Genomic DNA, 26,266 nt, shown 5'->3' with positions numbered 1-26,266 from the left:
TTTATTCTGCTTTGTTGGTTAAGGACGCAAACACACTTTTCGCTGAAGGGAATCCTGAATTAGATAAAACTATATATAGATATATATAAAACAAATATATGATAAACTATTTTCTGCTTTAAGTGGGCATAGGAGAATTCATGTGTATACACATTCTGTCGGATTGTCGGTATGTTGGACACATGCAGAATGCGCGAGAAAAGTTCAGGGAGGACATATATGAAGATGCTATGTGCTGTTACAAGGAACTAATCAAAATTTTAGCAAGAATGTACGAATCTCCATGGGACCAAGCTCAACAACAAGAGTTGAATCATCGACCCGGCTGCCTCTAACCGGAGAGGGATCATTTCCATTGTCCCCTTCAACTCTCCATTTCAATATCTTCATTCCTGACTTCTCTTGGTTTGTTGATAAGTTCATTTCCTTTAGCTCCTTTATCTGGAAGTTCAAATACCATTCAAAACAGAAAACATTCATGATTAGTAAATGCTGCCTTCGATCCATTCTGCAATCACCTTTGATCAATGAGCAGTGGAAGACATGATTAAAACGCCACTATGTGACAGTTAATTAAACCACCGAAAGTAAAACGAAGCCCATAAATTCCGAAAAATGTAGGGCTACCCTGGCACATCTGTAGGAAATGTTAAACTTCAGATCTTATTTTAGTTAAGAAACAATGCCTACCGTTTTTCCAGCAAACATTTTCTTCAGTTCAACTTTGGCTAGTGTTGAATACAAGGTATCTTCACCCGCCTATTCACAGGAATGAAAGAAGTGGATGAGAATAAATTAAATCAAAATATGAATTTCCCTTCTGAAACAAGTTGATGATTAATCTATCTTGCAAAATTTTCTGGTCCATTTCACTAAGAATATGAAGATTGCACAGGAAGTGGCTTTACCTCGTATAAATGTGCCAGACGGAGGATCACAGTTCCGTCATCCAACTCCTGCAAAACTAGGATTAGAGAGAGAAAGAGAGATGAGCAATTGGATTATTGAGCTTTAAATTGTCACCTGAAGGGTAATCAAAGCAACATTTAATGGCAAACTGTAGCTTGGATCCATGGTTGTTGCTTTGGTCAGATGAGACTGTTTCCAGTTCTCTGAATTCTGAATGATCAATTATGTTATAACTTATAAGATAAAGATACTCCATAATCGATACACCACATGACTACAATAGAGCCATACCTCATGTGTGAAAGCTAAGAGGAGCGGTGAATAAACTTCTTGGCCAGTTGTTCGGCGCCAGCTTGCACCAGCCCCTAACTGGTTGATGTTCATGTAATAATTTCCACGAACCTGTGCACGAAGGGTGTCAACTGATGAGGTAGAGAAAGGAAAAGACAAGGTGAGACCTTCAGATTTTCAAAGTGAATTGATGAACATGTTTTTCAAATAGTCCATCAGGAAATTGGTATCAGGGATTCTAAAAGCATGAGAATATAAAAAATCATTATGATGGCTTTCAGTAGTAAAGAGGCAGACAATGCATAATGGTAAATTAAAACTTAAAAGTGATGCATCCAGAAGCTAAAATATTGTTGTGGACAGTAAGCATTCATCCTGAGCTTCAACAACATAAAATGCCAGGGTTATATAAGATGTTACCGTTATTCCTGCACATATATCTTCAACACAAACACTTTCGTCTAGAGATCCAACCACTCCTTTGGAGTCATCGAAGATCATACGCCTTGTGTAGTAAGAGTGGTAATCAGTTCAGCATGCCCATAATTATAGCAAACCCCAAGTAGATATTGGAAAACATAAGGCTTGAAAATTGAACCTATGAAGCATCACTTCTACTGCTCCATCTTCTATACTGGCTCCTCCACTGGCGCGATCAACCAAGACCGAGAATTCAGAAGTCTTATCTTCTATAAAAATTCCAAGATTAAGCTGGAAAAACAACACAGGATTGATGTTAATAAAGTAGAGTAGTAGACTATGTAGGAAAGTTATTTGACCATCTCGAAATTCAATAAATTAGGAGTTAACCTTGAACGGATTAAAAGTACATAGTATTCAAGGAATCAAAATCTAACCACTGTTCAAATATTGTTTGCTTCCGAAAATTGTCCCAGGACTAAATCTTGATTACCATATAAATGTTTTATGTGTAGTTTGCTAGTGTGGGCATGCCTTGGAATGTCAAGAAGACAATTCTAAACTAGGACAAAATGTATGCAACGCATAAGCAACATTATAATTAGTCATCCATATTATAGTCTATCTTGAAAATTCAAGTTACCAGTGACCATAATTCTTTGCATCTACAGAATTCAAACTCCTGATCTTGGAACGAAACAAAAGACCAAGAATTTCTTAATAGTGTCAAAAGCACATCAAACCTGCTTTTAGCCTCCATGCGAGTAAGAACTGAACAAAGAATTCTGCTAATAATGAGGTAACGAAAACTAAACCTATGGAACAAAAATATCATTCAAGTCTCACCCATGGCTTTACTAAAACTTTGCCTTGCAATATTAGACCTGTCAAAGACAACAGTCAAATAAGCTGTATGGTCCACATCCATGACAGGTCTCAAGAGTCAAGACTCTCAACCCCATTGCAAGACCACATCGCTTGTCTCCCTTAAATTACAATTGTTATATACTTAACTAGAAAAAGGATAATGAAAATTACCGGATAATAGTTTCCAGCAACAGGTTGATTGACCACAAGTGGCCAGTCTGTTCTATTATCTCGAACCTGTAAACCACAATCAATAACTCCAAGTTAAAACAAGCAAACAGTTACCATGAGACAAGTTATTTCCTGTATGGTGTGGGAAATTGAAAAAATAATAGGAAATGCAGATTGTGAACAAATGTAGGAGTGCAGGACATGCGCTGCAGATCAGGTTTTGCTAAAAATATAAGATCTTTGGTATTCTTGTTATTTTTCCTGTAGCATCTTTGTACTCAAGAGTCAAGACAAGGTTGTAGGAACCAACAAACACTTAGCAGACATAACTCAGGCAATTCACGACATATAAATCTATTTTTGCCTCCACAAATTCCCAGCCAGTAAAAGGTACTCAGAGCTACAGTTAAAGCTTTGTTGCAAAATCTGCATGGTACCACCAGTTTTCTTCTTACTGAGGCTCTATGAGACCAAATATGTAAGAGATTTAAATATCATCTGGCAAGGTGGAAAACAAAAAGTTTCAATTAATAGAGTTTACCCGCTTCAGAAAATCTCTTCCATTCGAATCACTATAAAACACCTTGTCTGTGACCATATTTGCTGACATTCGTGTGATGACTTCTTTGCCGACACCATCTTCCGTAGGAATTGGACCAATCTTCATAATAGAACTTATCAGAACAGGTCAATCAAGTTTTGAGAGATATAACTTATTTGCTTGGATGTTTTTCTTAATAATTGGCAGCTAGGAAGCACGGACACTTTAGGAATGGTGCCGTCCCGGTGTCGGACACTGCCCGGACACTGACACTGCTTGGACGAGGCCCCGACACGTGTCGGACATGTGTCAGGACTGTGTCCTGTTTTTTGACCAATTTTTAACAGAGGCACGGCTCTGACACGTTTTATTGGAGAGGGGTGAGCTTATCTTTTTCTCAGCTGGAAAGCACGGGCAAAAGGGGCAAGAGCTTTTTGTTTTTTTGGTCTGACATACACCTAGCTGCTGCAGTACTATTTGCCACTAACCATGGGACTCTTACACCTTTCCTAAGATTTGATCTGATGCGGAGCCCATGTCCCCCCACTTTGAAAGTGCCTCTGTCCACAATTCTTTTATGATATAAAATACAATTCTTTATGATATAAAAACTAAAAAAGTACTAAGTAAGCTCGTGTACACACAACAAAGAGAAATCTATTTATTTTTTATTTGTTTACCTTCTATAATTTAAAAAAAATCACATTATAAACTGTATAGTAAAATTAGACTCAAAAGTATATTATTAAAATCAAGTATTGCCTTATTTATGTTAATTTTTAATATATGATTTATATAATATAAATATATTTAGGTATGCATGTCCTTGCCGTGTCCGTGTCCAGCAAATTTTAAAATTCCCGTGTCGGAGTGTCCGTGTCGTGTCGTGTCGTGTCCCGTGTCTGTGTCCGTGCTTCCTAGATTGGCAGACTAGGTAAGTTACATAAAGATGTTTCTTGATTGACAATTCCTAAGAGTAGTAATTACTTACTGTATATTCAACTTCAGCATGCTCTTTGTTGCTGTAAAGTCTTGTGACCTACTAAGCAAATATAAACTAACGATTAGCAGAATGGAGACAAAAGAATATAGGAACACAGAACACATTGATCAAGAAAAAGAAACACACTAACAGCTTGGTTTTATTTACAGTACATTGATGATGAATATAGGCACCATTCTTAGGTATGAAGTCTAGAAGTCCAAGTATTACATAGCTTATGTATGTAGAGTAATATGGCTAACGAGACAGCCAAACAAGCATACTAGGTAATTACAGAGAAGAATAGTATAAATAGAATGAACATAAGCCGTAAGTAAATTGGGACCTGGTATATCCATGAATTGAACTGTTGGTGAATCTCATCCACTATTGGTCCACGGATGACCTTCAGGGGCACCTGCAGATGGTATAAGATACTCCAGGATCAATAAACTAGCATGAAATGCAGATGATTGGCAAAAGAAACTAGGGTAGCCAACTTTACTTGCTCAATACAGAGCTAGACTCAGCTATCTAATAGCGTAATGAGTTTTACTCTTACTCTCTCTCTCTCTCTCTTCTTCTCGTTTTTTTTTTTTTTTTTTTTTTTTTTTAAGTTTTAATGTCAATGAGTATGTGAAAAGAGAACAAACAACAAAAAGACGAAACTTACCGATCTTGAAACAATATTTGGAGGGGATCCATTAGGCCGGAAGACATACGCACCAGAAGACTGGAAGACAGATGTTATAACTTGCATATGAACAGATATTATAACCTCAAATTCATGTATATGGTCCTACTCTAAGCAAAATAATTGCATTATTTGCATACCCTATCACTGGAGCTTGAAGAACCATACCAGAAATAGCTTTGCTGTACTGGTACATCAACCTGGCAAAAAGGGAATCAATTATTTAATACTCCTGGTCCTGTCCTATTTCACAGGATGCTTGATGCAAGAACTCAGTAGTTTTGAATGTATGGCTTAGACAAACAGGCAAAAAAGTTTAAGATGAACAGGCAATCCATTGTAGAAAACCAAATATAGGCAAGTTACACAATGAAACATCCTAGTTCATTAACACCGAACAACTTAACTCTGCAAAGGGGCTGTGAACTGCAATCATTCAAATATTTTAACTCTGAAGAAAAACAAGAGCAGAAAGGACTATATTGATTTTTTTTAAACAAGGATAGAAGCAGGGAATCTCACTCTCAAACATGTTATTTAAACGAAGTTCATGAAACATATCAAGAACATATATAAACAGATCAAAATGTTCATTATATTAGTCCTGATGTTTCCCCTGTTTCTGATATGAAACCAGAAGACATTCCAAAGAATGGTCAAGAAATCATTCTCGACACCCCTAATCAAAAAAAATCTCCACCAAATGTGAAACCACTTACCCCAGTTCTTGAATTATACATTCGTTTTAGTTGGCCAGTGATTGAAGAAAAGGACATCTTCAAATTTCCAGGTCCAACTTCGATGGTATCATTTGTCAAGCTGTCCATCATAGAGAGAGAATCTTTTCTTCTGTTTTCTGCATAACGAGGGAAACAACACATTGGCAACTGAAAAAAAAGGGTTTCTTATGCTTCTCCTTCAGCAGGTAGAAACTTTTCTTTATTGAATGAGATTCATAAGAATACATAGTAGGTAACCCACGATGAGATAATGAATATTCGATAGATAAAGTACATAAATAGTTAAGGCTAGGAGAGGGTGAAAAAGAAAGGAAATCAGGCATGTACCTTTCTCAACAGGCTTAGAAATGAAGTAGGTAGTCCAGCCCAGTGGTGGAACAGATACTTGAAAGAGAAGCCAATAATTAGGAACTTGGTTTGACGTCAGCCCCAAATAAGCCTTCAAATAGAAGTTTCTTAAGTTCCTTGTGACATTAACCAAATCTGTATACTGCGTTTCAATGGTATTGCCTAAGGAGTCTTGAACAAGAAGGTTGGCATCATTCACCTGGCACACATTGTCAGTACCATTTATATCAGAGCATTTCATCTCCCCATTTGGGTATACACATGTTACGAAAAAAATAAATCAGGAAAACAAATGAGAAAGTTCTGCACCACTTAACATCCAAATATTGCACTTTGAAGAAGTACTAAGTTTCCATATATTGAAAGCTAAATGACAGAAAACAAAAGGTGAGAACAACTTAACAACTGACTGAAAATATGCAGTTATAGAGGTGCAAGTGTAACCACAAAAATGCTGTGACAACCGACCTCATTACAATCTTCATGCACAATATATTAACATATTAAACAATAGAATGCAACATTTTTTCTAAAACTAATAAGAATAGTACAAAAATAGAATTGCTTCATTATGAAGTGTCGGACAATGTCGCACATACTTATAATATGAGACAAATGCCAATAGGTGGTTGGCTTTCAGTTGTGGTCGACATCATATGAATACTAAATGAAAAATCTGGATTTTCTTTTTTTTATTTCATAAGCAGTTAGTGATAGAACTGATGGTAATACACAGGAGCCGCTCATCCATTTCTTTATCTAAAGCCATTGCTTTTTTAGATTCAAAATTACAAGCTTACAGATTGATAACCATCCAAGACATTTTCATCATTTTAATACCAACAATTGTAGCCTCCAAAATCGTACTGGTCATTGGTCTTCTTCGAACACCACACTTATCCTATAAGCACATTACCATATACCATGGTCATTTTACAAATGTTTATCTGGACTGTAAAGCACTAGTTTACAAGCAAAACATTTTGATCCAATTGCTCTAGAGTCTAGAATACCAATAAAATAATAGAACCACCTAAACTTACCGGTATCCTAACAATGTCGGTGCGGTTCCATCCAAGAGGGTTATACAGCACTACAACCTGTAAGCAGAGATCTATAACCCACAAGAATACTAAAAAAAAACACTATTATTCATTGAGAAATATATAGATATTTCATATTACCAAACTCTTCCCTTCAGGAATCTCTTCCTCTGATGGAGGACAGTAACTGATATTTAGCAATTGGCACTGTTCAAATATAGGGTGAAAAAAGTGAAGAAGGAGACTCATCAGGGGAGAGCAGCATAACTTATTATCAAATTTTATACACTTCACCGACAATGGCAAGTGGCAACAAACCAATCAGAAATGAAATAAATAAGCAAAGAAACCCTTAAATAAGCCCTCAAAGCACCAGCAATGCAAGAAACTATAAATTGGGCTATGCACCTATGATAAAGTGATAATTTCTTTTCAAGGCATCCGTTAACCAAATTAATGAACGTGTAGACATCATGTTAGCAACCAACAAAAAAAAATTGAATCTTCGATCCCCAGTAGGAAGAAATAATCATACTACTGATTCAGATAAAGAACGAGCTGTCAAGTTGTACCTGGCTAAAGTTCAGAGCGGGTCCAACACATTGACCTTTTGATTGATTATTGACTAAGCATGACAGAGCAAAACTTGAAACAGCTTCAGCCTATAGTATTAGTATTGACAGATTATAAAAGACAAATTTAGCAGAGATGAAGAACAACAATGCAAAAAATTGAAGGACACTTTTTCTGCCCACCTCAGAGGCGCCAATGGCTAGGCGTTTTGTATAGTCATTTGTCGTATGTTGTTGGGCAGTGCCAGTTACAGCATCATGGTGTTGTGAAATTCCTAAAGCATCTCCAAGGGCAAAAGAATTGGGATGATTGGATCTCTTTCCAGCCAGAAATTCCAGTTGCCGTGTTGCCTATGTAGTCAACAAAATCATGTGAATATAACTGACAATTGGTAGACTATATCATAGATTGCTTCCTCATGATGAGACGAAAGGATGTACAGCGCGAAAGCACAAGGTACTGCGATACTGCAGAGTGTGCTCAAATGCTGCACCCAAACATTGAGCATAACAAGTCTACGGAAAAAGGATTATTGGCGCTTCTGTTTACCTAAAACTAGCACAGGATAACTATGGAGGTTTAGTTACTCTGAGGTCTTACACTCTTACCAAATAGTATCCACTCAGCAACCGAACATATCTTTTGAAGGCTGGTCGACTGGTGAAAAAACCAGTCCAATAAGCATTTTCCGTATCCGCATACCTGAGAATAACAACTGGGCAAAGCTTAAGCATACAATAGGTTAAGTTATAACCTGGTTCATGAACAAAGGAAACCTCAACTGAATAAAGAATAAGCAACACTCACGGAAAGTAATCATCAGTTTTCAGTGGCCATGATTCATTTGCTGCATTTTTTGCATCAGTATAGATGGATGGTGTAGAATACAAGGCATTCACTCGACCATCCTGAGACAACAATTCAGATTGAGTAAAATCCAAAAAGAACGAAATTCAGAAAAGAAGCCCAAGAAAAAGTGTTTCTGTTTTAGCTAATAGATGTCGTATAAAATGACCTAGTTAGGAATTAGGATAGATATATAGACAGCGGTTTGTCCATATACGAAGTAGTGAAAGACACATTTTCATTCAATGTGAATTGATCAGCCCTCAAAGTTACTGAGACTCATTATTTTATCACGGTCGGTGACAGGAGAGAACTAACAGAACTGGAGATACGGTGGATTTTCTCTCCAGCCTTCAATTACTCAGAATGACTAACTGAGATGCATGTGAGGATGCTTTAAGGCAGATAAGGAATTATGTTACAATCAAATATGAAATGCCATGCCAAAGAATTAAAAGCCAAATTTGTCATAGCACTACCAAGCTGATTGACACAACTCACAACTAGTGAGATTTTTATTTTTTCGGTTTCCATTTGCTTTTAAGACCTCAAAACTGTAAATTTTAAGTACTTTGATTAAATCAGTTGTGCAAGATTAAGCAAAATGAGAAAATTCAAGTGGAAACCAAGACAATAAAAATAAATAATATGAATACAAGCCTCAACTTGAAATACTAGATCTGAAAATAAATTACATCCCTCAACTCAGTTCACGAAGCAAATGCAAAGGAGCAAGCATTAATCAATAGGATATATACAAAGAAGCACAAGCAACAACGTAAACTCAACTAAAAATCAGACACCAATAAAAGTCACACCTGTTCCCACCTGTCAGGACGGGTGTGACAATTCTAGGGTACCATTGGCATCCCTGACTCTGCAATACAAATTGGACGAACCATCTAATGACAACCATGAATAAATCATAAACTTACCCAACCAAAACACATCTTTAAGAGAAATTATTGTGGCCCAAGCTCCAATCGAATGGCAAGCATGCTACTTAGAGTGTGTGTCATTAGAAATGGGGTAGCCCGTGGGTTCACTGTATCAGTATGCTCATTTGGCCAGATATTGAGACAGAAAGGGTGAAAAATCACTTCATAATATCAACTATCATGTGAAGTACGCAATACTCCATCTATCATACTTTCATCCTAGCTGATTCAATTCCAGGCTCTGAAAAGACACCCAGACCTAGCAGCAGGAGCATTCTGATATACTTTTCCCAGACATTTTGTTACTTCTTATTAACAAAATTTACACTGCCATATCTTTCCTTCCTCTCATAAAGCAAGTCAAACTTCAAAACATTACTTGAACTCAGTAACCCAAAACTAAGGAAAATGTATCCGATACTGGCGAGACTTGTCATATTTTTCCTTTATTATTCTTTGAATGATTCAACAAATAAAAGGTTATCAAGTCTCAACCAGCATACCCCCTTAGCTGAAATGTCAAACCCATAATCGTCAAGCACTATACTCATACCTTCACAGGTAATCCAACATTAAAATTATAAATGACTTTCCCCATAAATAGTACCTTATTTACATAGTGAATCAATTTATCCATTTGCTTGAACCAAGACTCGGCATATTGGTATTGGAAGTCATCCCCCATGGTCCACATAATATGGTTTGTCCGAGTCACATTTTCCTGCACTTAAAAGAGGGTGTAAGTAGTTATCTACTTATCTCCCATGAGCTTGACACATAAAAATGCTTGTAGTTCTATGCTTTGGGGCCATAAAAACATGTAAACCCTTTTTTAAAGCCAAGAATCAAATACAAGAAGGAACTAAGCATTTACTTGTGTCACAGCAGCACTAATGAAATCATTAACCCGCTGTTCAACATTGTAATCAAATAGAAGAGGATTATCCTGCAGCATAGCACGCAACCGAAGGAGTTTATACATTCAACAGGAACATCAGATGACAATCAGTATAAGTGATATATAATAGAGATTATAACCTGGACTGGCATAATGTCATCATTCACTTCAAATTGGAAACCATCTGGTGGACTGTAGTGAACAGGAAAGGCATTGGTGAAAATCTGCGGAAGTCCCAGAGAGGTGAATTGTATGCAAAACAAAAACCATAATGAAGTGATGGAAAAAAAAGAAGGAAGAGTTCCATTACGGTACCTGAGATGAAGAACCAAAAGTCTTGGACCCACGCCATATAACTTCAAGAGATTTATCTTCTTTGCGCTTTGCTCTGTCCTGGTAATCAATTCTTGCAAAATGAATAGATTCAAACCCAAGCTGCAGGAAAAAAAAAAAAAAACACAATCAATCAAGAATAATCACAAAGCATAATTGCATAGTTGTAAGTATAAATGTCCAAGCTATCAGATGATGCTACTCAAGGGGGGAAGGAAGGAAAAGAAATTAGAGAGAGATAAACAAATGGCCAAAAATTCAAATTCTAAAAATCAGGAACAAAACTTAAATTTTCAAAATCAATTATATCAATTAGGTAATACTAAGTTAATCATGATGGTGAAACTGTGTACCTCGACCCCAAGTAGGTATGCTTGCACCGCAGAGTGTCCAAATGGATCAATTTGCCATCCAGCACGAGGGGTTGTATTAAACTGCTCCTTGATCACGCGATGACCTAGAGTTGTCTGATCAATCATGTCTATGTAATGGCATGCTGCTTCATCATGCATACACCAGCCTCCATTTCTGCAATTGGAAACTTAGATGTTTTCCATATGCGCAAACAACACTAACACTCGAGATACCTCTATTTCAATTTTCACAGCATACACGTGTGGCTTCGTGATGTTTTGTGGGGCATATGCCGACTGCCTTTTCAACTATTGAATGTTTAAATGCTAATAAAACACGCACATAAATATGACTCTAAATCAGCCGATGAGCAACTCACACACACACACAGCATATATGATACAAAATGGTCAGCAATTTCATACACGAATTCCAAGCGGCCATCATGTACAAGTTTTCTCACTTGTTCTTGTGTTTCCGGGTTTTGTTCTTCCCACCATCTATGGAAGAAGGCCTATCATTAAATGAAAACCTCGTTAAGCAATGCCAACAAGTCAGCTCAAATAAAATATTTAAACATATGGATACTTAGATTAGAAAAAGATGGAATTTTATTTTTGAACGGGATTCTCTTACCATTTCAGCAAACACAAACTTCCTATTAGGATCACGAAGCAAAGCTACCACAACCGAGTCTAACACATTCTCAACACAAGCACCCTACACATAACAAAAAGTTAAATTCGCTTCAAATTTTACATGCATAAAAATCTGTGAAACCCTATATCATGAGAACCTGAATACTGTTATTTGATCCAACGTAGTACTGATCAACAGTCTTCAACCACCCGACATCGTCATGCGAATGCGCTACCAGATGAACATTCAACTTCCCTGCCACCACACCAGCTCCTGTGTTGTACTTCACATAAGCATCTCCGACTGCCGTCACGCAGAGACAGCAATAGATGAAGAGAAACGCACCGCCAAACAACTTCTCCATTTCTCTGAGCTAAGGGACTCTCTCTCCCTCTAGCTTTAATTTTATAGTTTTCAAAGTCACAATGTACAGTGAGAGACGAAGAATTTACTCTAACTGACAAAATAGGCCTCCGTTTCTTCTGCTTGACGTTTGGAGCTGTAGGCCGGCAAGAAGTGAAGCGGACTTTAAAGGGAAAACAAAATGGAGAATCTCCACTGTTGGGCTCCATTTTGAGATTTAACAAATACTGCAACGATGGCGGCTTCTGCGAATGATTCGACTTTTTGTAGCAAGGCGAGTGATTCTCCGCAATCGAGTCCAAATAAGCAAGTCTTTTGACTGTCCGATGCTCTGTCTTTATTGCTGGAGTAACTACTCGAGGAGCCACTAATGGTGTGATAAATTAAACACTATCTTGTGGAAAATCCCAACCCTACTCAAATCCATAACATTGTTGGCTCAAGTTCTATCCATTCTCATAGATACACCTACTCACACAATTTTATTTCTCTTTGGACCGTCTCATTTAATTATACTTGAATTAAGAGAAAATGTCTCACACATGTGAGAAGGGACCAACTCTTAGAAATTCACATCACTTGGATGTAGGACATATAAACTCATAACAAATTCTAAATTATAAACTCTAAACTCTAAATCATAATCTTTAATATGTCATTTTAAAAAAAAAAATCATAATTTAACATGATTTTTTTAAGAAATTAGAGTTAGGAATTCAAGTCATTTCCATTTCTTTTTAATCGATAATGATATTATATAAGATTCTTTTACATGGATCAAAATCCAACACGTGTCAACGGGAGAACCCTTGTCGCGTGAGTGTGGGCCTGTGTAACGGGGCTGGGAACCAAATCAACTACTCCAACGATTTTGAAGTACGGGTCTTTGTAACAGGGCCGCCTTATTCATGGACCAATTTATTGGGCTTTTTGTGGGCTTTAATGACATCCTTTTTTAATCGCTCATTGATAGGGCTCGAGACAAGTCCTTCGCCATCCTCTCTCCCAGCGCCATATGCTTCTGATGAATACCCACCGTTCTCCTTGTCGCGTGAGTGTGGGCCTGTGTAACGGGGCTGGGAACCAAATCAACTACTCCAACGATTTTGAAGTACGGGTCTTTGTAACAGGGCCGCCTTATTCATGGACCAATTTATTGGGCTTTTTGTGGGCTTTAATGACATCCTTTTTTAATCGCTCATTGATAGGGCTCGAGACAAGTCCTTCGCCATCCTCTCTCCCAGCGCCATATGCTTCTGATGAATACCCACCTCGGCTCATAAGGTCCAAGGTAAAACTACAACCTAGAAATAGTGGTTTATCAAGTGATGGTATCTTGAATCCTTATAAACTAGAGTTGGTAGCCCTATTTTTTCGATGTGGGATACTCATCAAACCACCCCTAGGATAGTCGACGTTCACGGCGGCTACGCTCGCCTGGCAGCTCCGCTCGCCCTTCAGATGAGAGTCTTTTCCCGGATGACAGCCCTCTCCACAAATGCGACTCTCAACGAAAGCATCAAGATAAATACCCACCCCGGCCCATAAGGCACAAGATAGAACTACAACCCAAAAAACCGACTTACCAAGTGAGAATGCCTTGGATCCTTATAAAGTATAATTTGTAGCCCTTTTTTTTTCCTTTGAATACTCATCAGCTTCCTAGGGCTCCATAGTCCATACATTACGAAGGAAACTGAAACCAGGACGAGGAGGGATACTGCACAATTATCTACACTCGATCTGCGAGTATTCCAGTTTGTCTTCGACGATCCTGCATCTTCTATTGGTACGATTTTTGTTCTCATGATCTTTGCTTCTTATGAATCTTCTCCCACTTTGTTTTCAATCTCACTGCGGGAGACAGAAATCGGTAAATTTATGATATTATAACCATTACCTGCAACAAAAACTAAGCCTCGAGTGCTTGAAGGTTTGAATTACATGCGTTGTAGACTTGTAGTTCCGTTTTTGTTTGGAGCAGTATTGTCAAAACCAGTACCGTTTTAAGACTGTATACAGTATACGTATTATTAGATTACATACAAAAGTATATTATGTGGACCAGCCTTGATTGTATGCTTGTATTGGAATTGTATGCTTTCTGCCAAAATATTCACATGGATTGTTTTCCCATTTTAGGTAAAATCTCGATTTTGACTACCTTCCACCTCACTAAACGGAAATGGGAGAGGAGGCTGCCCCGACACCAGGACTCGAAGGTTCCTCTTCCACCGTCAACCAGGGCCGGACTATTGAAGAATGCCAGAATATGATTCAACGGAGCCTCCGAAGTAAGCATCAACTTTTTTTCATTCAAACCCGTCATCCTTTCACATGTTTGTATTGTGGGTTTAGTGTTTTAGGATTTTGAGTTTTATCATCTGTTCTGCTTCATTCTTAAATTATTAGGAGAAAAAAGTTTGAACTTGCAATGCTGTTGCATTCTTCAATTTATAAGCTACTTAAAAGATGATCTGGGGCTGCTTGAGCCTTCTTATTTAAGAATTTTTTTTGTGCTTCGTTTGTGGATCTTCGTTATTTTCTTTTCCTTATATTTTGACTTGTGGATAATAGCACCTATGGTGAAATTTTTGAGGGAACGTATGGAGAAAGCTGGGTGTGGAGTGAGCGACAACCTCATCAAGGCTGTGCACTGTAAGATGCAGATGAGTGGTGGTTATAGTCCAAGTCAAGGGGTAACAATCGTTCTCTTGTCTGTGAAGTTATTGATTAAGTTGACAATTTAAAATGAAGCCAATTGGTACCATTTAATAATTTGACTGCTTTTTAAATAGTTTTTCGAGGAAGAGATATTATAACATTTAATTATGTGAGGAGTTCTGAAAATATTTGCAAGGAAGGATGATATGACATCTTAAAAAGTTCATCCATTTTTCTGGGAAAATTATTGATATTTGATTGATTGACAGAGCTGAGCTATGAAGTACTTCATTTCTTGTAAATTCCTCCGCTCTGACATGCTAAAATGTTTTGTAACAAAATTTTCCTTTGGCTTCACTTTTCAATTTTGATAAATATTATTATGCTTCCTGTCCATTTTTAGATTGTGATATGCAGTAATCATATTAATCTTCAAGATGAAGTCGACCAAACGGTTATACATGAGCTAATTCATGCATATGATGATTGTCGCGCCGCAAACTTGGACTGGACTAATTGTGCTCATCATGCCTGTAGCGAGGTACCTGCCAGGCCCACTACTGTAAATTTTACATTCTGAGTTTTGTGTATATTTGTTGATTTCTTTTTGCTGCCCTGTTTAATACTGCGGCATCTTTTATCCTTTGTTCTTTCTTTTAATCCAGATTCGTGCTGGCCATCTTAGCGGTGATTGCCACTTCAAACGAGAGTTTTTGCGTGGTTATATGAAGATACGAGGCCATGAACAAGTGAGTTTAGTTTATTTTGTTTGACCTTAAATATTTAGATATACCCCGACTCCAGGACACTGTTTCTCTAATTCACAAGATTATATGGAGTTCTCTGCCATCCTCATAATGTCAAAAGTTTGTCTTTAGATTTATGTTGTCAATTTGTCATTTGAAATTGAAAGTGAATGGAGGAACTTGCAATTGAATAAGTTTCCCTTTAAATAATAGGTCCTCTATTCTAAATCTACGAACTAGAAATGAGAGGATTCTTACTAAAGATGTAGCAGAGGCAAGAATGTCGTACAAAAGGTCTTAAGCTTGAACTGTGTAAGATACTTGTAAGCTTACCAATAGCTCAAGTCATTGGCATCAAAATCCAAAGGATGTTATAGACCCAGCAAGCATTTCAGTTTATGGGCAATATAACAAAGCACAGCACATTTAAACTAATATCTGTTGCATCTTTTAACAGTAGGAAGCCTGGTCAAAATTTTTATTGCAAAAATAGGACCAAAATGTCGGAAATTACGTAGAACATAATTGGTTAGTTTTTAAAATCTCCTCTTCCCTGTCGAGACCTAAGTCAGCATTTCATGTTATATAATATTTGCAGATGAAAGGGTTGGGGAATGCTAACGCAGTTTTCCAGTTGTAATTCATTGGAAGGAATTTTTGGACGTACTAGCCTCCTAATAAACACTGCTTTGTGGCACCCCAAAATGTTGCTTAATAAACCAACAAAAAGAATATGTGTTGTTGTGGACCCTGTATGTTGAGGACTGCGCTCTGAGGGCTATGTTGAAGGAGTCTTCTTGTTGCAACAAATTATAGTTCACCGTAGCAAAAGCTAATGCATAACAAATGAACAAGGTATTTTCATATTAAGACAATCATTACTTCAAAGCAAGACTGTTGTAGAAGGCACCTTTCATCCTTTGGTTCAGGATTAGACTCTTTTCCCCTCCCTTTTATTTGTTTAGTTTTTTTAATCTGATCTATACGAGATGCTGTATTTTTTGGTGAAATCGATAGCCCAATGATCGAGTTGCAGGGATGCAACATAGATGTTACATGTTCAATTTCTAGAATAGCCTAATGTGGGGGGTAAATCTGCGTACATCCTGTACGTCCCCGACTCTGCCCATTGCGGGAGCCTTGTGCGCATGAGTTGTTTACCAATCTATACGGAATGCTGTAGCTAGAATTATTATTTTCTCAAACTTAGCCTAACTTCTGGCTAAATAGTAAACTAGAAATGTCTAAATACAGTTTACAGAGGCTAGCATAGTTTATAGACAGTTATATAGTTCTAATATGTTGCTTTGGAGGATCCACAAACATCTAATGAAGTTCCTTTGCCTTCATGTTTGCGGTTCTCTCCTGCCAACAAATATTTCTATGTGGAGGAATCTTTTTTCGAATGGAATATAAGCGGAACGACGCTGTAAGTAGTAGACTTTGTACCGTAGTGGACTGATAGGTCAAGTGCAAAATGCTATAAGCTCTCTCTGTCTTCTTTTATGATGAGAAACGTAGAAATTAGTGCATCACTTTAATAACTTTAATAAGTTTCTTCATCTTATGAATACTAAGCCATATGCGGAATTGGAACAAGGGGTCACCAGGTTGAAAGAATCGGAACATGATGTTTACCAAGTTGAAAGTGGAATCAATCATAAGAAAAAGATAAGAGGAAAGAAAGAAAGAGGCATCACCATATATACTTGTGTGTTGTTCCTGCTTAGGTTTGTATTCAACAATTCCTTTTGTTTTGTCATGACTAGTCAGCATAGAGTAACATCAAAGCATCCTTTTCTGAAAGACACTGATTATAAATAGTCTAGACTCCAGAGAGGAAGTAAGCTTCTATAAATAATATGACAATGGAGCTACAGATGCCACTTTCTTTTCACATTTAATCTTTTTCCTGTGCACATTTCCCCTGTTAACTTTTGTCGTATACTATGGCGCACTGATTTAATTCTTTATCCTTACGCTTTACATATGCTTTACTCGGGCAACATGGTGGTCATCTAATATTATTTCAAAACTTTCTGCCAACTATGTGTCTATTGTGAAATATATAGGAATGTATTAGAAGAAGAGTGATGAATTCTGTGATTGCCAACCCATACTGCTCAGAAGTAGCCGCGAGGGATGCAATGGAAGCTGTCTGGGATACATGTTATAATGACACACAGCCCTTTGACAGAGCTCCTTGAAACATGTATAGGCGATTGCCTACCAAGCGAGGCTACTCCAATTCATTTTTTTTGCATCAATGGATACTGGGAAACTTCCTTTCTTTAATGAGTTAGAAATATGCCTCTTATTTATTCCTTATGACAAATTTAGCCAAAACATTCTTGAAGAATATATTGATGCTTTTTTGTAGAGATGTAACATGGAGGAGATGATCTCTCCATTTCTGATTGTTTAATAAATGATGCAGACAATTACTGTTGTTTTCTGAGGTTTGCAAGGATATACGAATAAATACAATTTGTCTCATTTCTTGAACAATCAAATATTGTTTAGCCACAAATGTGCATTCTATGATTCTAAAAATGTTTATTTTGTAAGTATGAATCTATTAGTTTATTTACCTTAATCTCTTTAAACAGATAATTTAATGGATAATTATATATAATTAATCTTTTAAATACAATCATAAATTTTCTTCAAATAAGCTAATAAATATGACTGAAATAATTCTTTAAACAATTCATGAAACTGGAATTTTGTTCTTTTATATCATGTCATAAAGTCTATTTGACCGTGTTATAAAGATTAAGGTTTCGAGTTGGAGTCCCCATCTATTTCCTTTCTATTCAAAAGAAAAATGAAATCTAATTCATGACTGGCACAACCAAACGCAGTGCTGTGCCGCAGGCGGTCTCCGCCAAATGATGATCCCAAATTGTTTTGAGTTTTGACAGAGCGAGAAAAGAGAGAAATATAGCAAGTTTTAAGACAGTCACATAGAGGAGATCGCCCAGATTGAACATGTAGGCAAAACAACACAGTTTCCAACGAAACGTGTCTGGTCTCTCCGCCCAAATGCGCTTTCTACCCTCCTTATATCACCATCCTTTCTTTTCTCCCATCTCCACCTCCATCTCCTATTCCTCGGTTCATCCCAATATTATTACAACCCATCTCTCTCGTTTCTTATTTTTCTTCTCTTCCATGGCTTCTTCTACTGTACCCATTGATGCTCCACCACAACCCATGAACCAAAACAATGCTGGTGATGCTGCTCTTGCTGTTTCACACAAATCAAGAGTCACTGTTGTGGGTAGTGGCAATTGGGGCAGTGTTGCTGCCAAGCTCATTGCCTCCAACACTTTGAAGCTTGGTTCATTTCATGGTATGGTTTGGGATTTCTGCTGTTAATGTGTTTGTGTTTATGCCTATACGAGATGATAATAATGAGAATTTAGATTGCGTGTCTCTGTTATGTGATATGTTATTCTTAGGCTGCAATTACTGGGTAATTAAATTTGTGTAGAGCATGATATTGCGTTTGGGTGGTGACAAATGTTGGAAAGAAAATAAATTGGAGTTTTGAATCTTTATATATGTTGGATTGGATCATAATTGGGCTAACACATAAACAGGGTGTTATTAACTGGTGTCTGATTTTGTTTGGAAGATTAAACTTGGGGATTCACAGCTTTTATTATTTGTCGTTCTACATTCCTGGGTAATTTGCTAATGTGACCCATTTTGGATTTGCATTTTTGTAATGAAATCAGATGAAGTGAGAATGTGGGTCTTTGAGGAAAAATTACCAAGTGGTGAGAAGCTAACCGATGTCATCAACCGAACCAATGTGAGGACTTAATGACTATTATTGCATTTATATTATTGCTTTCTAGTTACTTCTGGTCTTTGTCATCAACTTGTTTCTTTAACAGGAAAATGTGAAATATCTCCCTGGCATAAAGCTTGGCAAAAATGTTATAGCAGATCCTGATCTTGAAAATGCAGGTACAAATTTCTAGTTAATTGAATGTTGTGTTTGTTTGACTGTCGTATTGTGGATGGTAGAATCACTTGATAATTGTACTGGGGAGATTATGCAGTAAAAGATGCAAACATGTTAGTATTTGTGACCCCCCATCAATTCATGGAGGGTATATGCAAGGGGCTTGTTGGCAAGCTGCATGCCAATGTGGAGGGTATCTCCCTCATTAAAGGGATGGAGGTCAAGAAGGAAGGCCCGCAAATGATCTCAGCTCTTGTCTCCAAGCAGCTTGGGATTAATTGCTGTGTTCTAATGGGTGCAAACATAGCGAATGAGGTAATAAACTATTTTAGAATCTTTACGTTTGCTTAACATACTTAGATATTCCGTTGATATATTGGACACATGCAGATTGCACTAGAAAAGTTCTCCGAGGCTACAGTTGGATACAGAGAGAACAGAGAAACTGCTGACAAATGGGTTCAGTTGTTTAGTACTCCTTATTTCATGGTCACAGCTGTGAGTACAATAATTACAATTGCAGTTTAGAAACGTTTAATCTAAAAAGTGGCATATCCTCAGAATTGATCTAAGCAGGACTTTTAGTTCATATGATCATCTAGATTCAAGCATGCCTATAACATGATACAACACGATATTACCAGAACATCTAAAAGTTTTAACAAATGTAGTATAGATCGCAGATCGATTGAATTGAATTAAGGTAAAACAATGATTTAGTCTAACTTTGTTGTGACATGTAACGAATAGGTCCAAGACGTGGAAGGCGTTGAACTATGCGGTACCTTAAAGAATGTGGTTGCTATAGCAGCAGGTCCGTAGTACTATAACTTTTCTGCCTTTCCTATAAGATCTTATAAGTCATAGAGGAACTAATCACCAGTGGGACAGGTTTTGTGGATGGCCTGGACATGGGAAATAACACAAAAGTGAGTGTGAGCAATAAAGCAACTTCAGTAAGGTGTATGCCTGTTTTTCTTTGTCTTTTGTTTTACCTTGACTGTTTGAGTTACCAGGCTGCGATAATGAGAATTGGTCTGAGGGAAATGAGAGCCTTTTCCAAGCTGTTGTTTCCATCTGTTAAGGATAGCACCTTCTTCGAGAGCTGCGGCGTGGCTGATCTCATCACAACATGCTGTAAGAAAGCAGCTAAATTCCCTTGTTATAATTTAATTTTTCTTCGCGAATAATTACATCATTTCTTGCAGTAGGAGGAAGAAACCGGAAAGTTGCAGAGGCCTTTGCGAAAAGTGGGGGGAAAAGGTCCACATCTATTACTTGTTACATAAACATAAGTAGATTATAAGTGGCCAATTAAACCTTTCTAATCTCTTTTGCAGGTCTTTTGACGAGCTAGAAGCAGAGATGTTACAGGGCCAAAAGTTACAGGTACCTATTAAAACTTGATTGTTGAATCTCAAACCATAACATGTATCTAAGCAAAAATTTGGGATCTCTTGGGGAAAAATGTTACTGAAGCCAAGCTTTCTTTCAATTTGGTGTAGACTACTAATTTTTTTCTTCCTTACTTGAAGGGTGTCTCAACGGCAAAAGAAGTGTATGAAGTCTTAACGCATCGTGGATGGCTAGAGTTGTTTCCACTCTTTGCAACAGTGAATGAGATTTGCATTGGTAGTCTTCCACCATCGGCCATCGTTGAATACAGTGAACACAAACCCAAGTGCTCTGAGGTTCTTGATCCATACAATTGACAAAACCCAGGATGAAGCCAGTAGATTTGACATACTTCTGCTGTAGAGTTCGCATATGTAGCATCAAGCATGAAGGGAATAGTTGAGCACCCCAAAAGATGGGATGCAGGGTTGAGGAAGCTTCAGGGTTCTGCCGGCAGAAGGCAGCTGCAAGTTCATAGTTTTTGAGTTGTTACTCTCATTTTACTTTCGTTTCAGACTGGAAATTTTCTTACAAATTAGTTGGCAGAAACATTAGTTACTTGTTGTTGCATAATAAATTTTTTATTAAAAATAAAAAATATTTTTATAATAATTCTACTATTATAATATATATATATATGAAAATAATTTTTATATATAGTAGTAGTTAAAAACTAAAATTTTGCATCAACCTTGATCTTCAGTTCATAACCAGTATGGTGGAGTGTAATGTAATACATGTTTACTCACTTCACCAACCTTCATGGCCAGACCTCAAAAATAATATCTCAAGCATCTTGCTTGCATGCAAGAGAATCTCCCAGTTCAACCCAAAATGCACGAAGATAATCCTCCAAAAATCAAAGAATTCAAAAGATGATTACAGCAGAAGCCAGTAAACTGATTTGAAGGGAGTATGCCATTGTAATTCTGAACCATATCTCATTTCCTGCCATAGTTATTATAAGGACACACCAAAAGCCAACTACAAAACCCACAACCACAATGATTTGCAAAAGAGAGAACAAATAGATTAACCACAACACCAAACCAATGAACAATCATAAAATTTTACAGTTGGTTTTAGGAAGTACTACCCAGTTCGTATTCTATCCAAACGATCGACACTTTTTCGTCCTCTTTCCAACTGGTGGTCAATGCTTTTCCTGGACTTTTCATGGACATCCACACTCCTCCGGGCCCTTTCCATTTGCTCGAAAGACATTCTCAACTTTTCTAGCTTATCAGGATTAATGGTCGGGCTTTTCAGTTTCTCATGCCGGTCAGTGCTCTGCCTCGGTTTCTCCCTTCTATCAGTACTCTTCCTTGAAACTTCGTAAACATCAATACTCTTCCGGGACAGCTCGAATTGGTCTGTGCTTCTTCTAGAACTGAATCGCTGAGAAGGAGATTTCTCAACAGTGGATATGAACTTCTTCAGATGCTTGATATACTCGGGATAGTGCTCCAAATCACAATGGTTGCCTCCTTTCAACCAAAGCGGTTCATACTTCTCTTTACACAATTCCCAGAGTTGCTTCCCATGGGAACAATCAACAACTTCATCTGAAGTTCCCTACACAATAATTTAATTAATCAACTTATTAAAGGCCTAATAATATTAGCAATAATTTCGTCAATACTTGGCAACAATATCATCAGTAATAAGCATTAATAGAAAATGAAGAAATAGGAGCTACATTTCAGGTATTGACATGAATAAACATACGCATGAAAATGATATAATTTTCATTCAACAGCATCTAGCCACAAACATAACAATACAGGTGTTTTATTACCCAATGAAAACGATGAGGTAGAATGAAATCAATATGAGATAAATGAACAATCCAAATATAAAGTACAACTCAATATCTTTATTTTCAATGGAAAAGGATAATCTTAACTGCAAACAGAAATTTTTTAGCGCGTTAGCTTTGAAACTTGGAAACTAAATTTGAAAGAGGAAATGATACAGTTCAAGTGAAAATAAGTAGATAAATGCTAAGGGTTTATGCATAACAAATGTTCAGCGGTATTAGAAAATTTGGCATGGAACTAATCAAGTTCTTAACTTACAAGCACAAGAAGATGGAGCATAAAGAAAAAGAAAAAATAATACGATCAAAGAAAACTTGAAACTTCAGGAGGAGAAGAGTGGTAAAATAACCATAAATAGGGGGGAAATGATGATATACATAAAGAAACCAGCCAATCCTCAAACAGCTTAAACTTGACTTACATAGGGTGCAAGAGAATAAATGTGAAGAATGAAACAGAATGAGCAATAATTATGTAACTGACACTACCATTCAAATATAAAATTCTGTCATGAGCTAATTTCATAAAACATGCAGAATTACCAAGAAGGAAACATATGAATGCTACTCGCACAATGATTTAAACAGCTAAACACGAACATGATCTCGATTTTTATGGAGCTTTTAAGGTTAGTATAAATACTCACATGAATGATAAGAACTGGACAATTCACGAGTGGAATTTTGTCAATATTCTGCAAACAGCAAAAAATATTCCACTAATATTAGAAAATAACTTCAAGCATTCCCATCCAGAATAGACAGGACACAAAATGTAAGTAATTATATTACCTTGTATATGTCAAACCAATATGTACGCTTTACAGGATACATGACTCTTAAACCTGACAGTATGGGACTATGAAGCACAACCGCCCTTAGCTGAGGCAGTCTAGCAGCAAGATCCAAGGTGGGGCCACTTCCAACAGATTGGCCATAAAGTATCATATCTTCTAGCTTGGTACCATAACTTTCCTCAAGACACTTGTATACAGCTTCAATATCAGCATATGTATTCTGCTCACTAGGCTGCAGTACAGGAAATGGGCTTTAGATGGACCTTAACCTTTCATTCTGACCACTAGCACCTCATACTTTGTCCTTTTGTTTTTCCCTTTGTTACTAGAAAAACAAGATAAATAATGCATCAATAAAATAAATAAGCTCAAGACTCCAACATACCTTTCCAGATGATTGCCCATACCCAGAATAATCATACCTACACATGGTACAAAGTTATAATAAAAAAGATGCTTCAATCAGAAGGTCTTGACACTCTAGATGCATTAGTGCACAAGATATATTCAGAGAACTTTTTCATGGCATATTGCATCTTCAGTAAGGTCTCTGTACATCTTGCATGTCCCCGTAACGGGAGTCTTGTGCACGGGAGTTATTTACATATATTGCATCTTAGGGATTAAACAAGTCAAATGAACCTCACAACCATATTACATCTAAGACACTTGGGCTTGGAATAACCTCTCGGACTAAGCAGGAGCTGAAACTGTTATTGGCAAACAAATTAAAAAAGAAAAAAGATTTGCGCAAGACCCGTGAACTTCCAGCATCCTACCAGAAGGCCACACCTTCTCAAGAACTGCTGAAGCCACATCACCAAATGGACCAGTATTCACAATGATAAAATAAGTTCCGTTGTAAAAATTACCTAAACCAAATGGTACCCTCGGCAAAAGAGTGGATCAACAAGTCGAAGCCCAAATTAAAACTGGCATTAAGACTAACCAAATCTAGATAAAAGTTGAAGGAAAAGAATTCAACAAAACCTTCTTAAAATATCTTCTTCTGACAAACCCCCACTCCAAGCCCAAAGAAGGAAGCAAATTTAGAATCATATAGAAATTCCAGTTTATCACAGCTCAATCACCAGAAATTCCAAAGATATGGATGCCAAACTAACAGCCCAGCACAAATAGTACGCAAAATAATCACAATTTCCAAATTCAGATGCCAAAACTAATGAAACAGTTACAAGAAAGCCCCAAAACAAAAGCTGGTGAAACTCAGAAAACAGAGCTTTACTAGACCTACTAGCCCATTGGGTTAGAGCAGAGAAATTCAAGGGGAAGCACTGCTTATTTACCAAAACGATCAAAGACCCACAAACAAACAAATCAGTACAACCAACGCACAAAAAAGCCAACTATTGCAACAGAAAAAGGGAAATTAGTTGCCAAATCGATGAAGCCAGTAAAGAGAACCCAAAAAGCTCATAAATTGAAAAAGCAGAGTAAAAGAAATGATACCCCATGAGATTAACCCTCAAATGGATGCTCAATTCAATAAAGAGCTCGTACATCTGACCCAGATCGGCCGCATTTCCATGAGAGTAGAGCACAGTAGAAGTTGCCATAGGATGCCTAACGTAAATTGCCACAATCTCGGTACCTCTCCTTGTTGGGAGCTTGAGAATCTCAACGTTTTCTCTGTGAGGGAAGGGACTAAGAAGCAACAAACCAGTAAGCTCGTCCGTTATCAGCTTGTACGTTGGTGGGTTCGGTGGGAAAAAGGCGAACTTCGCCGCCATCGACGATGTCATACCTCCCATCCCTCTCTGTTTTTTTTTCCAATCCTCCTCTGTTTTGATTTTCTTACACTTTCTATGGACAGTGTTCTCCTTTTCCCAAACTGTATTGATCAGAACAACAACATTCCCTTCACGTTTTTGCTCTGAATATCGAGAAGATTGAGAATCAAGAGGGCGAGAAGAGAGAGGGAAGGAGGAGGAGGAGGAGGAGGATTTTGGTTGCTTTGAGTGGGATTATCAAGGAAATTTTTTTATGGACTATCAAGGATTTATCTGCCTCTGTGTGATTGTCTAGCAATTTTTGGAACCTGACCCCATCAACCCATGTGGTTAAAGTTTGTAGGTACTGATTTTGTAACCTACATTATCATTAAAATTACCTAAAATCAACCCTCGTTATTGAAAATAAAATAACTATGTTTTGGTCACGCCTATGTATGAGTCGAAAGACGAAGAGATATTTATAAATCACATCGGAAACTTACACCTAAACAATGAAAAATATGTCTTAACATATATCATCTTGGGTGTGGCGATACAAGGTAGTGGGAGTTTAGATGGACGAAAAACCCAACATAACACCTCATATTCAAACAATCTTCATCTGGCTGTCAAGAGTCTTCCTAAACTAAACCATTTTTGACCTTTCTTGTCTTACCATCATATAGAATATGAGATTCCCTTTGTAAAATATGTACCTTCACTATCAAATTAGGCCTGTTAAATTAAAAAGAAATCAATGGAGTAATAACACTTTTGATCACTGAATAATTTGGTATAATTCAACTCGGTCATCCATTTTTCAAACGTTTTAAGTTGGATATCCAAAATTTAAAATTGTTCCAAAACACTCACACAGATAGATTTTCGTCATTTCGGGTAGTCAAACCCGTGACGTGACATTAAAAGGTCAAATTCAAAATTTTTTTCCTGATGTGGCCTTACAAATTGCTGACTTGGATAAAAATATAATTTTTTTAAAAAAAAAACTCAATTGTTCTTCCTCATGCCGGTGAATGGGTTTGACGATTTACGACCCAATCATTTACAACCCTTGGTGAATGGGTCTCTAATACCAACTCTTCTGGCTGATGCTTGTGATGTATGTAGGGGTTTTAAACAAAACCCTTTGATCCCAACGAAGTAAGTTGAAACAAATTTAATTTTT

At 37.2% G+C, this 26,266-nt stretch overlaps 4 protein-coding genes across 12 annotated transcripts; 2 read left to right on the top strand and 2 right to left on the bottom strand.

Annotated features, from left to right (window-relative positions):
- Nucleotides 1-82: 82 nt before the first annotated feature.
- LOC120000962 (alpha-mannosidase-like) lies at nt 83-12,187 on the bottom strand. Of its 6 annotated transcripts, XM_038849148.1 has the most exons (29): nt 11,745-12,176; nt 11,585-11,668; nt 11,374-11,462; nt 10,948-11,122; nt 10,577-10,696; nt 10,402-10,485; nt 10,238-10,309; nt 9,971-10,084; nt 8,387-8,487; nt 8,188-8,281; nt 7,762-7,929; nt 7,579-7,668; nt 7,148-7,213; nt 7,007-7,063; nt 5,943-6,162; nt 5,595-5,731; nt 5,016-5,075; nt 4,855-4,914; nt 4,528-4,599; nt 4,191-4,238; nt 3,200-3,319; nt 2,659-2,724; nt 1,799-1,911; nt 1,621-1,705; nt 1,201-1,311; nt 1,024-1,119; nt 909-956; nt 691-759; nt 85-441 (listed from the first exon to the last, which is right to left on the bottom strand). In XM_038849148.1, the coding sequence occupies exons 1-29, from the start codon at nt 11,949-11,951 to the stop codon at nt 253-255; spliced, it is 3,015 nt and encodes a 1,004-aa protein (XP_038705076.1). In that variant the 5' UTR covers nt 11,952-12,176; the 3' UTR covers nt 85-252. The 6 variants fall into 6 exon arrangements, 3 of the variants coding, with proteins under 3 accessions (XP_038705076.1, XP_038705077.1, XP_038705078.1); XR_005468702.1 differs by lacking the exon at nt 1,024-1,119 and having other exon boundaries at nt 83-441; nt 909-964; nt 11,745-12,186; XM_038849149.1 differs by lacking the exon at nt 7,579-7,668.
- A 1,409-nt stretch (nt 12,188-13,596) lies between these two features.
- LOC119999440 (mitochondrial inner membrane protease ATP23-like) lies at nt 13,597-17,856 on the top strand. 3 transcript variants are annotated; one of them, XM_038847006.1, is made up of 6 exons: nt 13,597-13,739; nt 14,093-14,244; nt 14,550-14,649; nt 15,018-15,155; nt 15,280-15,363; nt 17,433-17,856. In XM_038847006.1, exons 2-6 carry the CDS (start codon nt 14,213-14,215, stop codon nt 17,565-17,567), a joined length of 489 nt encoding a protein of 162 aa, XP_038702934.1. In that variant the 5' UTR covers nt 13,597-13,739; nt 14,093-14,212; the 3' UTR covers nt 17,568-17,856. The 3 variants fall into 3 exon arrangements, with proteins under 3 accessions (XP_038702934.1, XP_038702932.1, XP_038702933.1); XM_038847004.1 differs by having other exon boundaries at nt 14,528-14,649; XM_038847005.1 differs by lacking the exon at nt 17,433-17,856 and adding an exon at nt 15,959-17,419 and having other exon boundaries at nt 14,528-14,649.
- Nucleotides 17,857-18,168: 312 nt separating this feature from the next.
- On the top strand, nt 18,169-21,343 carry LOC120000423 (glycerol-3-phosphate dehydrogenase [NAD(+)]). The gene is made up of 11 exons (XM_038848502.1): nt 18,169-18,715; nt 19,104-19,180; nt 19,266-19,338; nt 19,434-19,651; nt 19,727-19,834; nt 20,087-20,150; nt 20,228-20,265; nt 20,353-20,473; nt 20,545-20,599; nt 20,677-20,725; nt 20,872-21,343. Exons 1-11 carry the CDS (start codon nt 18,406-18,408, stop codon nt 21,046-21,048), a joined length of 1,290 nt encoding a protein of 429 aa, XP_038704430.1. The 5' UTR covers nt 18,169-18,405; the 3' UTR covers nt 21,049-21,343.
- Nucleotides 21,344-21,647: 304 nt separating this feature from the next.
- LOC119999287 (alpha/beta hydrolase domain-containing protein 17B-like) lies at nt 21,648-25,382 on the bottom strand. 2 transcript variants are annotated; one of them, XM_038846772.1, is made up of 5 exons: nt 24,818-25,368; nt 23,733-23,769; nt 23,343-23,579; nt 23,198-23,245; nt 21,648-22,306 (listed from the first exon to the last, which is right to left on the bottom strand). In XM_038846772.1, exons 1-5 carry the CDS (start codon nt 25,117-25,119, stop codon nt 21,824-21,826), a joined length of 1,107 nt encoding a protein of 368 aa, XP_038702700.1. In that variant the 5' UTR covers nt 25,120-25,368; the 3' UTR covers nt 21,648-21,823. The 2 variants fall into 2 exon arrangements, with proteins under 2 accessions (XP_038702700.1, XP_038702701.1); XM_038846773.1 differs by having other exon boundaries at nt 22,083-22,296; nt 24,818-25,382.
- Between the last annotated feature and the right edge of the window lie 884 nt (nt 25,383-26,266).

The sequence above is a fragment of the Tripterygium wilfordii genome, chromosome 6 (assembly GCF_013401445.1).
Source record: "Tripterygium wilfordii isolate XIE 37 chromosome 6, ASM1340144v1, whole genome shotgun sequence".
Lineage (NCBI taxonomy): Eukaryota > Viridiplantae > Streptophyta > Magnoliopsida > Celastrales > Celastraceae > Tripterygium > Tripterygium wilfordii.
This window is presented reverse-complemented; position numbering and strand designations above follow the sequence as displayed.

What these genes read in the sequence shown, in the direction of transcription:
- LOC120000962 (XM_038849148.1), bottom strand. Translation starts at nt 11,951, where the DNA reads ATGGAGAAGTTGTTTGGCGGTGCGTTTCTCTTCATCTATTGCTGTCTC. An exon ending in TAGCCATTGGCGCCTCTGAG is followed by an intron (nt 7,669 to 7,761) that starts GTGGGCAGAAAA and finishes CTAATACTATAG; the next exon opens with GCTGAAGCTGTTTCAAGTTT. An exon ending in ATGCTGAAGTTGAATATACA is followed by an intron (nt 3,320 to 4,190) that starts GTAAGTAATTAC and finishes TCTATTATGAAG; the next exon opens with ATTGGTCCAATTCCTACGGA.
- LOC119999287 (XM_038846772.1), bottom strand. Translation starts at nt 25,119, where the DNA reads ATGGGAGGTATGACATCGTCGATGGCGGCGAAGTTCGCCTTTTTCCCA. An exon ending in TTGAGGGTTAATCTCATGGG is followed by an intron (nt 23,770 to 24,817) that starts GTATCATTTCTT and finishes TACCATGTGTAG; the next exon opens with GTATGATTATTCTGGGTATG. An exon ending in ATTGGTTTGACATATACAAG is followed by an intron (nt 23,246 to 23,342) that starts GTAATATAATTA and finishes TGCTGTTTGCAG; the next exon opens with AATATTGACAAAATTCCACT.
- LOC120000423 (XM_038848502.1), top strand. Translation starts at nt 18,406, where the DNA reads ATGCGCTTTCTACCCTCCTTATATCACCATCCTTTCTTTTCTCCCATC. An exon ending in ACATGGGAAATAACACAAAA is followed by an intron (nt 20,266 to 20,352) that starts GTGAGTGTGAGC and finishes TTGAGTTACCAG; the next exon opens with GCTGCGATAATGAGAATTGG. An exon ending in TACAGGGCCAAAAGTTACAG is followed by an intron (nt 20,726 to 20,871) that starts GTACCTATTAAA and finishes CCTTACTTGAAG; the next exon opens with GGTGTCTCAACGGCAAAAGA.
- LOC119999440 (XM_038847004.1), top strand. Translation starts at nt 14,136, where the DNA reads ATGGGAGAGGAGGCTGCCCCGACACCAGGACTCGAAGGTTCCTCTTCC. An exon ending in GATTCAACGGAGCCTCCGAA is followed by an intron (nt 14,245 to 14,527) that starts GTAAGCATCAAC and finishes TGTGGATAATAG; the next exon opens with CACCTATGGTGAAATTTTTG. An exon ending in GTTATAGTCCAAGTCAAGGG is followed by an intron (nt 14,650 to 15,017) that starts GTAACAATCGTT and finishes GTCCATTTTTAG; the next exon opens with ATTGTGATATGCAGTAATCA.